At 36.2% G+C, this 10,775-nt stretch overlaps 2 protein-coding genes across 2 annotated transcripts in view; one reads left to right on the forward strand and one right to left on the reverse strand.

Moving 5' to 3' along the window:
* Nucleotides 1-1,954, forward strand: part of LOC107718484 (protein RD3) — a 4,171-nt gene extending 2,217 nt beyond the window's left edge. The window contains exons 2-3 of the mRNA XM_016525572.1: nt 121-422; nt 1,556-1,954. Coding sequence (XP_016381058.1) covers nt 121-422; nt 1,556-1,919 — 666 coding nt within the window. The 3' untranslated portion in view covers nt 1,920-1,954. The remainder of the gene's footprint in view (nt 1-120; nt 423-1,555) is intronic.
* Nucleotides 1,955-4,021: 2,067 nt separating this feature from the next.
* LOC107718485 (syntaxin-5-like) overlaps nt 4,022-10,775 on the reverse strand; it is a 13,713-nt gene continuing 6,959 nt past the window's right edge. Inside the window, exons 3-11 of the mRNA XM_016525573.1 lie at nt 9,045-9,112; nt 8,856-8,911; nt 8,544-8,614; nt 8,204-8,320; nt 7,934-7,990; nt 7,363-7,444; nt 6,603-6,709; nt 6,368-6,489; nt 4,022-4,793 (exon numbers count right to left, since the gene is read on the reverse strand). Of these exons, the coding sequence (XP_016381059.1) occupies nt 4,634-4,793; nt 6,368-6,489; nt 6,603-6,709; nt 7,363-7,444; nt 7,934-7,990; nt 8,204-8,320; nt 8,544-8,614; nt 8,856-8,911; nt 9,045-9,112 (840 nt within the window). The 3' untranslated portion in view covers nt 4,022-4,633. The remainder of the gene's footprint in view (nt 4,794-6,367; nt 6,490-6,602; nt 6,710-7,362; nt 7,445-7,933; nt 7,991-8,203; nt 8,321-8,543; nt 8,615-8,855; nt 8,912-9,044; nt 9,113-10,775) is intronic.

Genomic DNA, 10,775 nt, shown 5'->3' on the forward strand with positions numbered 1-10,775 from the left:
TATTAAAAAAAAAAAAGTCTCTGTCAAAATGAAACCTGCTGATCTGGTAATCACCTGCAAAAAGTGTTCAGTGTTAAAACCTGAACTTCATAACTCAAATTTGAAATGTTGCTCTCACAGATGTTTCCCTGGTCAGTAGTGTTTTCCCTGGAGCCGAAGGTTCCCGGCCAGCGCACTCCAGAGGAGCTGGTGACCAACACTTTGATGCTGGAGCTGGGTGCCATGGTGAAACGGACCGAGCGAATCCATCTGGAGAAGGCAGTAGAAAGTCGCAGACGCCGCAGCTCGTCCTCGGCAGACTACAGCTGGCTGGCTGGCCCTCAGCCGCACGTCTCCTACGAGCTCACGCCAGGAGATGTGCTGGACCTGCAGGACCTCTGCGCTCAGATCCCACCTCAACAGTGCGGGCCGGTCATTGTCAGGTAGGTATCAGGTATCAGGTTCTTTTAATATAATTGAGAAAATATTATACATTTTATTAATAGTTTCAATTAGGTTTTATTTTTACATTTACATTTATCTTTTTCATTTTAGTTAAGTTAATTTTTTGTAGTCTGTTTTTGTGACTTTTTAAAAATATATATATCTCTAAATAGTTTGTGTTAATGTTAATTTTTAGTTATTTTAGTACCCCAAGTAAAACTAAATATAAATAAGAAATGTTTCCTTGGCAACTAGCTGAACTAAAATAAGATTTAGCAATTTTTATTTCAGTTAATGCTTATTTTTATTTTAATAGAGATTCTATTACACACTCCCAGAAAAAGTTTTTACTAGTTGTTTAAATTAGTTTTTATTTTCATATTTTCCTTTTTCCTTTCAGTTTAAGTTTTAGTCATTTTTGTTGATTTTTTTTTCTTTTTATTATTTTTTGTTTAAATGTCGAAAGTTTTTATTACATTTTAAACGTTAGTTTTGTTTTAGTACATTGTTCAACTAAATGAAAATGGGATGTCTTTGTGACTAGATGAAATAAAACAAGATGTAGTTTTTTTATTTCAGTTAATATTAAAGTTAAAAAATTAACCTAATTGCTTGTAAATTTCACAATTAATTATAAAGAAATGGCTAGTAACACTCTGAATTAAACATTAAATTTTGAAGTAGAAAGACTAAACAGTATTTTCTTGTAAAACGTACTCCAATAATCTTTGTTTTACTTACTGTGAAAATAATTTTTTTACAATGTAGTTTAAATGAGTTTTTATTTTTAGATTTTCCTTTTTTATTTTAATTTTAGTTAGTTTTAGTCATTTGTGTTATTTATTTTAAATATGTCTATATAGTTTTTATTCAATCAGTTTTAGTTTTAGTTATTTTAGTAGGCCTACATCAAGTTAAAGTAAATTAAAATGAGAAGTGTTTCCTTGGCAACTAGCTGAAAGTTTTTATTTTCTTTATATTTTCTTTTATTTCTGTCAAGGATCATTTTATTTCAAGTAACATGTTTCTTATGCTTTTAGTTTTGCTTAAATAACCCTATGAACTGACCAATACAGAGATGAGTCATGCAATACCTTTTTAAAGATATTAATATTTGTTGTTTGTTTGAAAGTTTCAGGAAACTAGTGTCAGAGTTTGAGCCTGAGGTGCACGAGGTCCCCAAACTGTTCCGGGGCGTCCTAAGAAACTGCCTGGATGAGCTTCAGGGAGACGCAGAGCTTCAGGATGGGGTGAACCGTTGGCAAAAACAGCGCAGCAAGAGCCTCTCCTTCGTCACGTTCCGATCCAAGTTCCGCATCCTGAACCGTGGAAAGGGAAGCTTCGGTGGTTCCCGCAACAACCTGCAAGAGGAAAACACGTGGTCTGATGAAGAAGAGGAAGCAGCCGAACAGGAGACAACTGCCATGCACACCAGGAGGGGACGGAGCCTCAGCATGCCAGAGATCACTCCTCTTGAGCAGGCGGCCCAGAGCTGAACAAGAGGAAGACGAGATGCAGAGAAAGACAGAGGAAAGAAGAATTTGAAAAGCTTGAAGGAAATGCAGCCTTCAAGGTAAGTTGGCAATGGAAGAGGAAGAAAAGAGAAGGTGGCAAAGAACAAGAGAAGGGAAGAAAAATCTGATTCTAGGAGACATCCTGAAAGACTAAAGCTTATGCTTTCAGATTGTAAGACAAACACTGTTAATTTGTTAATCAAACCAAAGAACACTGGTATAGGCATATGTAAGACACATACAGCCTAGTTGTTGTTTTTTTACTTTCTAATGTGTGCTTAAATATTTTGAATATTTTATATAAATGTGAATATTTGAAATAAATGTGTATTTTCACACATTGAGCTCACAAAACATGTCAAGAGTATGACCAGGTCATACATACAAAAAAAAGGGGAATTTATAAAAGGGGGGAACAAAATTATTTTTTTAAAAATAACTTTGCTTACAAAAAGTGGTGGAAATATTTTAGTGCAAATACACAATCGGTTAATTGTACATCATTTTAAAGTAATAATACTTTTTTTTTTTTACTATTTTAACAAAAAATTAACAAAATAATAATAAAACCCTCAAAAGATGAAAATTGCTGAATTTTTTAAACCTTGTCAGCTTAATTTCTATTATGCATTATGTTTTCTTTTCATTTTGGGGAAACATATTCTCACCATGTTTTGTGAGATTCGCTCCACAAAATCTCTACAGCCACAGCGAGAGAGAAAAAAAAAGCAACATTAGCCATAATCAGTTTCTCAGATGTGTTTTAATATGTACTGTTTGTCCTTACATTACAACAGTGCTCAGTTTATACAAGAGATGCAGACCATTCAGCTAAAAAAAAGCCTGGAAACAAGAGTCTTCATAAAAAGTGTTCATTAAATAATACACTGTACATTGTTCATGAGTTTGAGATTTTTGTGGCGTGTGTGGGAGAGAGAAAGTCTGTGATTTACCAAATGAGAGAGTTTGACCTTGAAAGCGCTGCTTCTAAATGAAGAAAACATCCATCTCTGCCAGCTCCCTCTCCTGTTTCATTATTCACAGCATCACAGCATGAAGGAGCTGATCTTCAGTTCTTTGTGCAGGTGGCCAATAGTTCATCAGGCCAAAGTTGCTCCTCACAAATGAAGGAAACGCATCCAGCGCTCATTTCTCCGAGTACCGATCGGTTTCATTACCAGACGTTCAGCTCTAGAACAACCAACACATGCAACTTCCTCTGCACTGACCTGGAACAAAACACGTTCTGATGTAATGAATGAGCAGTTTATAACTTTAGACCCATCTGGAATCGCTTTGTGATCTATTCAATTCTATAGTACTGTATAAAACACTGGTCTTCATTCGCACCTTGTTTATTACTACACAAAGCAATATCATAAGACCAGGCTACTTCCTCTAACTCCTCCTTGTATATTTGGCAGAATCAAAAAAAAGAAAAAAAGAAAAAGAAACTGAAAGTTTCTAAACAGTATATATTATTACAGACCCAATATTTACAGGGCCTGCAATCAGAAGGCCTTAACACTAGAAGGGAGAATCTCATGAAAATGGTCAGACTTATATTTCACCACCCAAAAAGGAAAATGTAGTCTCTATTTTTTTTTTAGGACCATTAAGAAAGAGAGAGAAAGAGAAAGAGAAAGAAAGAGAAAGAGAAAGAGAAAGATTATTATTTATTTTTTTCCATTGTGGCATTATTTTAATGACAACTAAGCACATTTCCCCCCAAATTCCCATGAATGTTGATAAATGTATAAATTAAATTATAAAATTATTTTCACATTTATAAGAACATTGGTGAGTATATAACATGGTAGCATTTGTTGTACTGAATTTTAATTTATACTGTAATTAATAATTTAAAAAAATCACGCTAGATATAATAATTATCATTATTATACAGCAATTTTTTGACATTACATATAAGAACTTACTCTTCATGAAAAAAATGCCATAATGGTCCTAAAATAGACATCACTTTTTGTATTAAAAATATAATTAATTATAAAAATACAATTAATTATATTATTAATTATAAATAATTTTTCCCTTTCAATTTTTTGGGAAAAATATGACTCTGATATTTCTTTGTGAGATTCACCCATAAATGGCAAATAATTGCCTGTCTTTGATATAAAAACACATTAATAAAGATTAACGGGGGAATTATTATTATCAGGCTTATTTTATGAGGAGAATTAGGTCACATTTAATTTACTGTAAAAATGTTATCTCTGATTACGGACAACACTGTCTGAGAAAAACAAACTAAACCAGTTTGGAGAATCAAACCACTTGGGGAAAAGCCTTCTCTTTTAATATGTGATTATTAATAAGAAATGAAGGCTCAAATATTAATGCAGATGTAGATGAAGCTTAAAGAGAACAGAGTGAATCAGAACACCCTCCTCTCTGTTTAAATACACAGTAAACCTCAGCTCCACCTTCATCAGCATCATCCATCTCCCTCCAGAGTAAGAGAGTCAAAGTCGGACAGTGACAGAATTAACATCTGACTCAAGATACTCTGACTAAAGTCATCCCACCAATAAGCATCAGAACCCCACCCCCACCCCCCCAAAAGAGTCACAAGTCCACTTGTGATTTTGCACATTCGCCCATAAGTCCATCCTCCCTCCTTCAAACCCTTTGGCTCCGTTTTCATCCCTCCTTATGCTCAGGGTCGTTCCTTCTCAGGCGAGGAAGACCACAAAAATGATAAAGAAGATGATGAGAACGAGGAATATCTTGATCATGAGCCAGCGATTGGAGGAGACGGATTGGAAGTACTTCAGTATCTCGGTGTGGGCCATTTCCACATTCAGCTGGGTGTCCTCCACATTGGCATCGATCCTGGTGGTCAACAGAATCAGACAATGAATATGATTTTACAGTCTTTGACAACAATTACACAACTACATCATGATTACATCAATCTTAATAAATGTTTTTACTTTTTTCACAAATGCACACAAAGAGCATGCATTTTTAATTTGAATGGATTTTTACTTTTATTTGATTAAATCATCACCTTTTGAAGTGTCACAATCACATTAAGCTATATCGCGCCTACTGCTTTTGTCTTCCCCAAATATAAGATCTCTTAAAATGATTATTAAGACTTCTGTTATACTATTTCAGTGTTGCTTTTGACAGCAAATTTTGATTTAGTCTTAGTCATAGTCTTTTGACTAAAATGCCATTTATTTTTAGTCATATTTTAGTCATCTGAATTGTTTTAATTTTAGTCGACTAAATATCATAAGATTTTAGTCGACTAAATCTACAGTAGAAAGTACAACTTAACACATTCTTCATTCTTTCAACCAGACATATATTTATATAAATAAATTTAGATTAATCCTTATTAGGGTTACTAAAGTCATTCAGTCAAGAGCAGTGAGTGATTTTCTCTCTTTCTTTTGTTGCTTGATTAACATTAATGACACATACAACAGCAACTAATTAGGCTGCTGTCCCTTTAAAACAGAATGCACAGGTGCATTATACGGATACACATCCGATATTCTCCCAACGGTTTACGTTCACTTAAGACGTAACCGAGTGTGTATTCACGTAACCGAGTACGTGAATACTCGTCAAAACAGACGATTCGACATCATTTTGTGTGTATTTCTCTGTTCATACGACGTGAAAGAGAACTGAATTCAGTCATGCGCTGTTTGCGAAGAGCTTTTCTGTGTGCGTGATTCGGGTGTGTGTGCTCAGAAAACCGGACTGAATTGAGTTCTCTTTTGCATCGTCATGCTTTTCAAATTTATCCACATCTCTGCTCTTCTCTTACTCCCTGATATTGAAATTTTTGAACTTTTTATGGGACGTGCAGCAAGTGTATGCTAGCTTATGTCCCGCCGGATAGATCAGTAGGCTGTTGTTACAGTTCAAATGTTCGCATCTAACCTCCCAACCACGCAGGAGATTCGTTCTGACTGGATCTCTTCCCAAATCTTCCCTCCCTAACATTTTAGTCTCATTTTTATTAGTTAACGAAAATGTCAATAGATTTTCATCATAGTTTTTGTAATTCAAAACGAGATTTTCTTTCGTTATAGTCTCGTTTTTATAAGTGAAAAAAATGTCGTTGACGAAAATTTTGACGAAAGTTATTCGTCAGTGAAATTAACACTGCACTATTTAAGATATTTTTATGATCTTAAATTGGGGGGAAACAATGAATGACTTTTTATTAGCATAAACACTCCTAAATAGATTTTTGACAATTAGCACACATCAACTTTTAGTCACAAATGCAAGTGAAACTCGCACTGACATCTATGCTGACTTGAAAAAAATACTACTCTGACTGTAGGCATTTGTGTGTGGTTTGTACAGCATGTACTGTTGAGTCTGTGGTTTTGCAGTATGTTGATTCATGTGGTGTGTATGCATTTGTGTGGTTGTCTGACCTCTGAATCGTCTCTTCCTGCTCTTTGACCATGTGCGCCAACTGCTGAAAAATGGAGCCCAACTCCACAATGGTGCTCTCGATGTTCTGCATGGTATCCGATCGGCTCTGTATATACGAGTCCTACGTATTTCATGATGAAAGCAGACATTCAACATTTATCATACATGCAAACCTTCAGCTACAAGCAGCAGTCTAGACTACAAACCATTCCAAATTTCCTGAGGGACTGATACCTGTTCATCGATGAGCTGCAGCTGCAGAGGGTTTGCTCTAGAGTCCATGTCGATGGCCACCTCTCCTCCAAGACTCCTGGACTCATCCTGCATCAAAACTGAGCTGTCTGCGAGAGCCAAGAAATTAAAAACTATTAAATACAAAATAAAGACACAAAGTGTGCATACAAAACCATAAATCATTTGTGGAATGTGACAAGGTGAATAATTCTGATTTTCAAATAACAAATGAAAAAAAATATAACAACCTAAACTATAAAACTATAAAATATATAGTTTATAATAATAATAATATACATAGAATTACAAAAATAATAATAACATTAATAATAGTATAATAATTATAATCAATTCAACAAATAAGTTCAATAAAGGTGCAGATTGTTATTACAAAAATTCTGCAAGAGAAAATCTCAAATATAAGGAAGTTTTAATTTGTTTACAATGTTTAGTCGCTACATAACTATCATACTACCATTATTTCATAGTTTTGATCAATTTACTACGTAGAAAATATTTATGAGAATGAGTAAATATGTCCAAAAGGTTTCTGCTGATGGCACTGGTAGTGAATGATTGTATTTGCACAGCCCAACACTATTACTACTATATATTAACTAGCCATAAAGCATAGTAGCTTGACTCAGTAAAATGAACTAACTGAAATTAAAAAGCTGGAACCTAAAGGGGTAATCTTTCAAATGTGTGAACCACTAAATGAAAATAAAATGAAAATAACAGTACAAAAGAGGTGACATACTGAAGTTATTGGCGAGCAGAGGAGAGGCCGTGACAGGGGCCTGGGAGAAATGCTCTCTTCTGCTGCGCTGCTGCTTCAGATTCTAAACACACAACAGGACAGATATGCCTCAGTTAAAACAATAAAGTAATGTTCGCTCATTACAACTGAATTAAATGTTATTTAAACAAATGACAAGACACTAGTTTGAAAATCAAAAGAAAGAGCAGGTGGTTTCATAGGACTATGATGCACAGTAGGATTGGGCCGATAGACGATGCCATCGTCCATCGCCGATGGCTGACAGACATCACGATGTTAAGCTGAACTTTTTAGTGGCTCCTTATAACACGTTATTTATTTCACGCTTCGGGCACACCCCTAACCCCGCCCCGCCCCCCGATGTCATCGTCCATCACGATGTTTCACTGTAGACATCGTCCGATGCCAATTTGGTAGACATCGCCCAACCCTAATGCACAGTAAGCACACTTTGTGTGTTTTTGCTTTGCTAAGGCTCCGATTAAATATTTAACACAGAACTGATGATGTTATAAAAGTGTGGCACTGATCATAAAACAAAAAAACTCACCTCTGTTCTCACTTCAAGGACTGACTTGAAATCATTTGACATTGATGCCAGCTTGGACTGCAACACAAACATTTACAGATAAGACTGTTTACAGCATGTACTACATCGCAGCAGGAAAATGAAAGGTGTGGTGGCTAGTCAAGTCATCTCATGTCAATCAAAATGAGATCAACCACCCCTACGGTCTAAAGCAAGGGATATTTGAGATAACGCTTCCTGGAGAGTGTGGAATATCTGTGCACTAAAGGAACATCAGATATAAGATTGTACCTGCAGGGATACAACAATTGTGTTGGAATGTGTCTGGATGTGACGGCCATTTTGCCCACTACGGGATCGTACGAGGTCTTGCAGCTGCGCAATCTGCTTATTCAGACTGTTGATGTCCTGATGAGAGACACAAACAGAGAGAGACGGTATATATCAGATCAGTGCAAGAAGTTGCTCTTACACAGTATGGTAGTTAGCTGAAGGATTCTGGTAAACAGATACCAAGACTCCTACAGGCAACTTCAACATCAATGTAAAGTGAAATAAGCAAGTACTGAAATTCATATAAATATGATTTCATATGACTGATATGGAGAATGACAACACAGACATCACTAACCTGTTTAATAATGTATGTTAGCTCCTCAATCTCCACTGCTTTATCATCGAACAAAGACTTCCTTTTGGCCACTAGGAGTGAAGGGGAGAATAAAAATTCATAATGACACCAGAGCATACAGTGTACTTTAGAAATCAATAACTCTAAGTCAAACATATTAGACCTCAAAGTAAACTAGGGAACCACCAAATAATGGACAAGACGAGCATCAGAACGGTTAAAATACTAATTTTTCCACCATCACAAGAGTCTAATAAGACAAGAAATAAGAGCATCCTTAAATCTATTTAGTATTACTGACGTGTTACTTACAAATTGTAAGCTTTTCAAGCTTGGCAAATGTGTTGCTCAAGTCTTTCCCAATTCTCCTGTTACAGAGAAACAAAACAAGATTTCAGGGGGGCAAAGTTTCGAGGAAGCAGGACAAGGTTCAGTTTCACTGAAGCGGGGGGAAAAAAAAAAACTGGGCAAAGACCAAATAGGATGGATCTGAACTCTTACTTGGCCATAAGAGTGAAGTCACTGCGCTGTTTGAGGGCATTAATTGCAGGTTTATTGTGAGTCCCATTCTGAAAAGACAGAAGAAGCAATATTTTTACATATACCAAATTTAATTTCCTCTCATAGAGGAAATTAAAAGAATAATTCAGCCAAAAATGAAATTTTGCTGAAAATGTACTCACGCTCAGACCATTCAAAATGTAAATGAGTTTGTTTCTTTATCAGAACAAATTTGTAGAAATTTAGCATTACATCACTTGCTCACCAATGGACCATCTGCAGTGAATTGAAATTGAAATATATATTATATATATATATATATATATATATATAAAATGGGTGGAGACAGAATGTTTAAAGGAATAATTCAGCCAAAAATGAAATTTTGCTGAAAATGTACTCACGCTCAGACCATTCAAAATGTAAATGAGTTTGTTTCTTTATCAGAACAAATTTGTAGAAATTTAGCATTACATCACTTGCTCACCAATGGACCATCTGCAGTGAATTGAAATTGAAATATATATTATATATATATATATATATAAAATGGGTGGAGTCAGAATGAAAGTTCAAACAGCTCATAATCAGCTTTATCCGCTTTTTGACTGTCATTCAGACAGTAGCCATTCACTGCAGAGGATCCATTGGTGAGCAAGTGATGTACAGTGGGGAAAATATTTATTTGATCCCCTGCTGATTTTGTAAGTTTGCCCACTTACAAAGAAATGAAGGGTCTGTAATTTTTACGGTAGGTTTATTTTAGCGTATAGAGACAGAATACCAACCAAAAAATCCAGAAAAAACAACAACACATTATATAAAGGTTAGAGATTGATTTGCATTTCAGTGAGTGAATTAAGTATTTGATCCCCAAGCAAAACATGACTTAGTTGGTGCAGAAACCCTTGTTGGCAAGCACAGAGGTTGGACTTTTTTTGTAGTTGGTCACCAGGTTTGCACACATCTCAGGAGGGATTTTGGTCCACTCCTCTTTACAGATTCAGTTTGTAAAGTTTCAGCTCCCTCCACAGATTTTCTATAGGATTGAGGTCTGGAGACTGGCTAGGCCACTCCATGACCTTAATGTGCTTCTTCTTGAGCCACTCCTTCGTTGCCTTGGCGGTATGTTTCGTGTCATTGTTATGCTGGAAGACCCATCCATGACCCATCTTCAGTGTTCTGGCTGAGGGAAGGAGGTTCTCGTCCAAGATTTTACAGTACATGGCCCCATCCATTTGCCCCTCAGTGCAGTGAAGTCGGCCTGTACCCTTAGCAGAAAAACAGCCCCAAAGCAAAGGATGTTTCCACCTCTGTGCTTGACTGTAGGGATGGTGTTCTTGGGGTCATAGTCAGCATTTCTCTCCCTCCAAACACGGCGAGTCGAGTTAATTCCAAACAGCTCAATTTTGGTCTCATCTGACCACAGCACTTTCTCCCAAGCCTTCTCTGAATCATTTAGATGTTCTTTGGCAAACTTTAAACGGGCCTGTACATGTGCCTTCTTGAGCAGGGGGACCTTGCGGGCGCTGCAGGATTTCAGTCCATTGCGGCATAGTGTGTTACCAATGGTTTGCTTGGTGACTGTGGTCCCAACTGCCTTAAAGGGTTAGTTCACCCAAAAATAAAAATGAGGCTGCGTTTTACTCACCCCCGATGCATCCTAGATGTATATGACTTTCTTCTTTCAGACGAATCCAGTCGGAGTTATATTAAAAATGGTCTTTGATC

The sequence above is a fragment of the Sinocyclocheilus rhinocerous genome, unplaced genomic scaffold (genome assembly GCF_001515625.1).
Source record: "Sinocyclocheilus rhinocerous isolate Xijiao unplaced genomic scaffold, SAMN03320098_v1.1 scaffold2378, whole genome shotgun sequence".
Taxonomy (NCBI): domain Eukaryota; kingdom Metazoa; phylum Chordata; class Actinopteri; order Cypriniformes; family Cyprinidae; genus Sinocyclocheilus; species Sinocyclocheilus rhinocerous.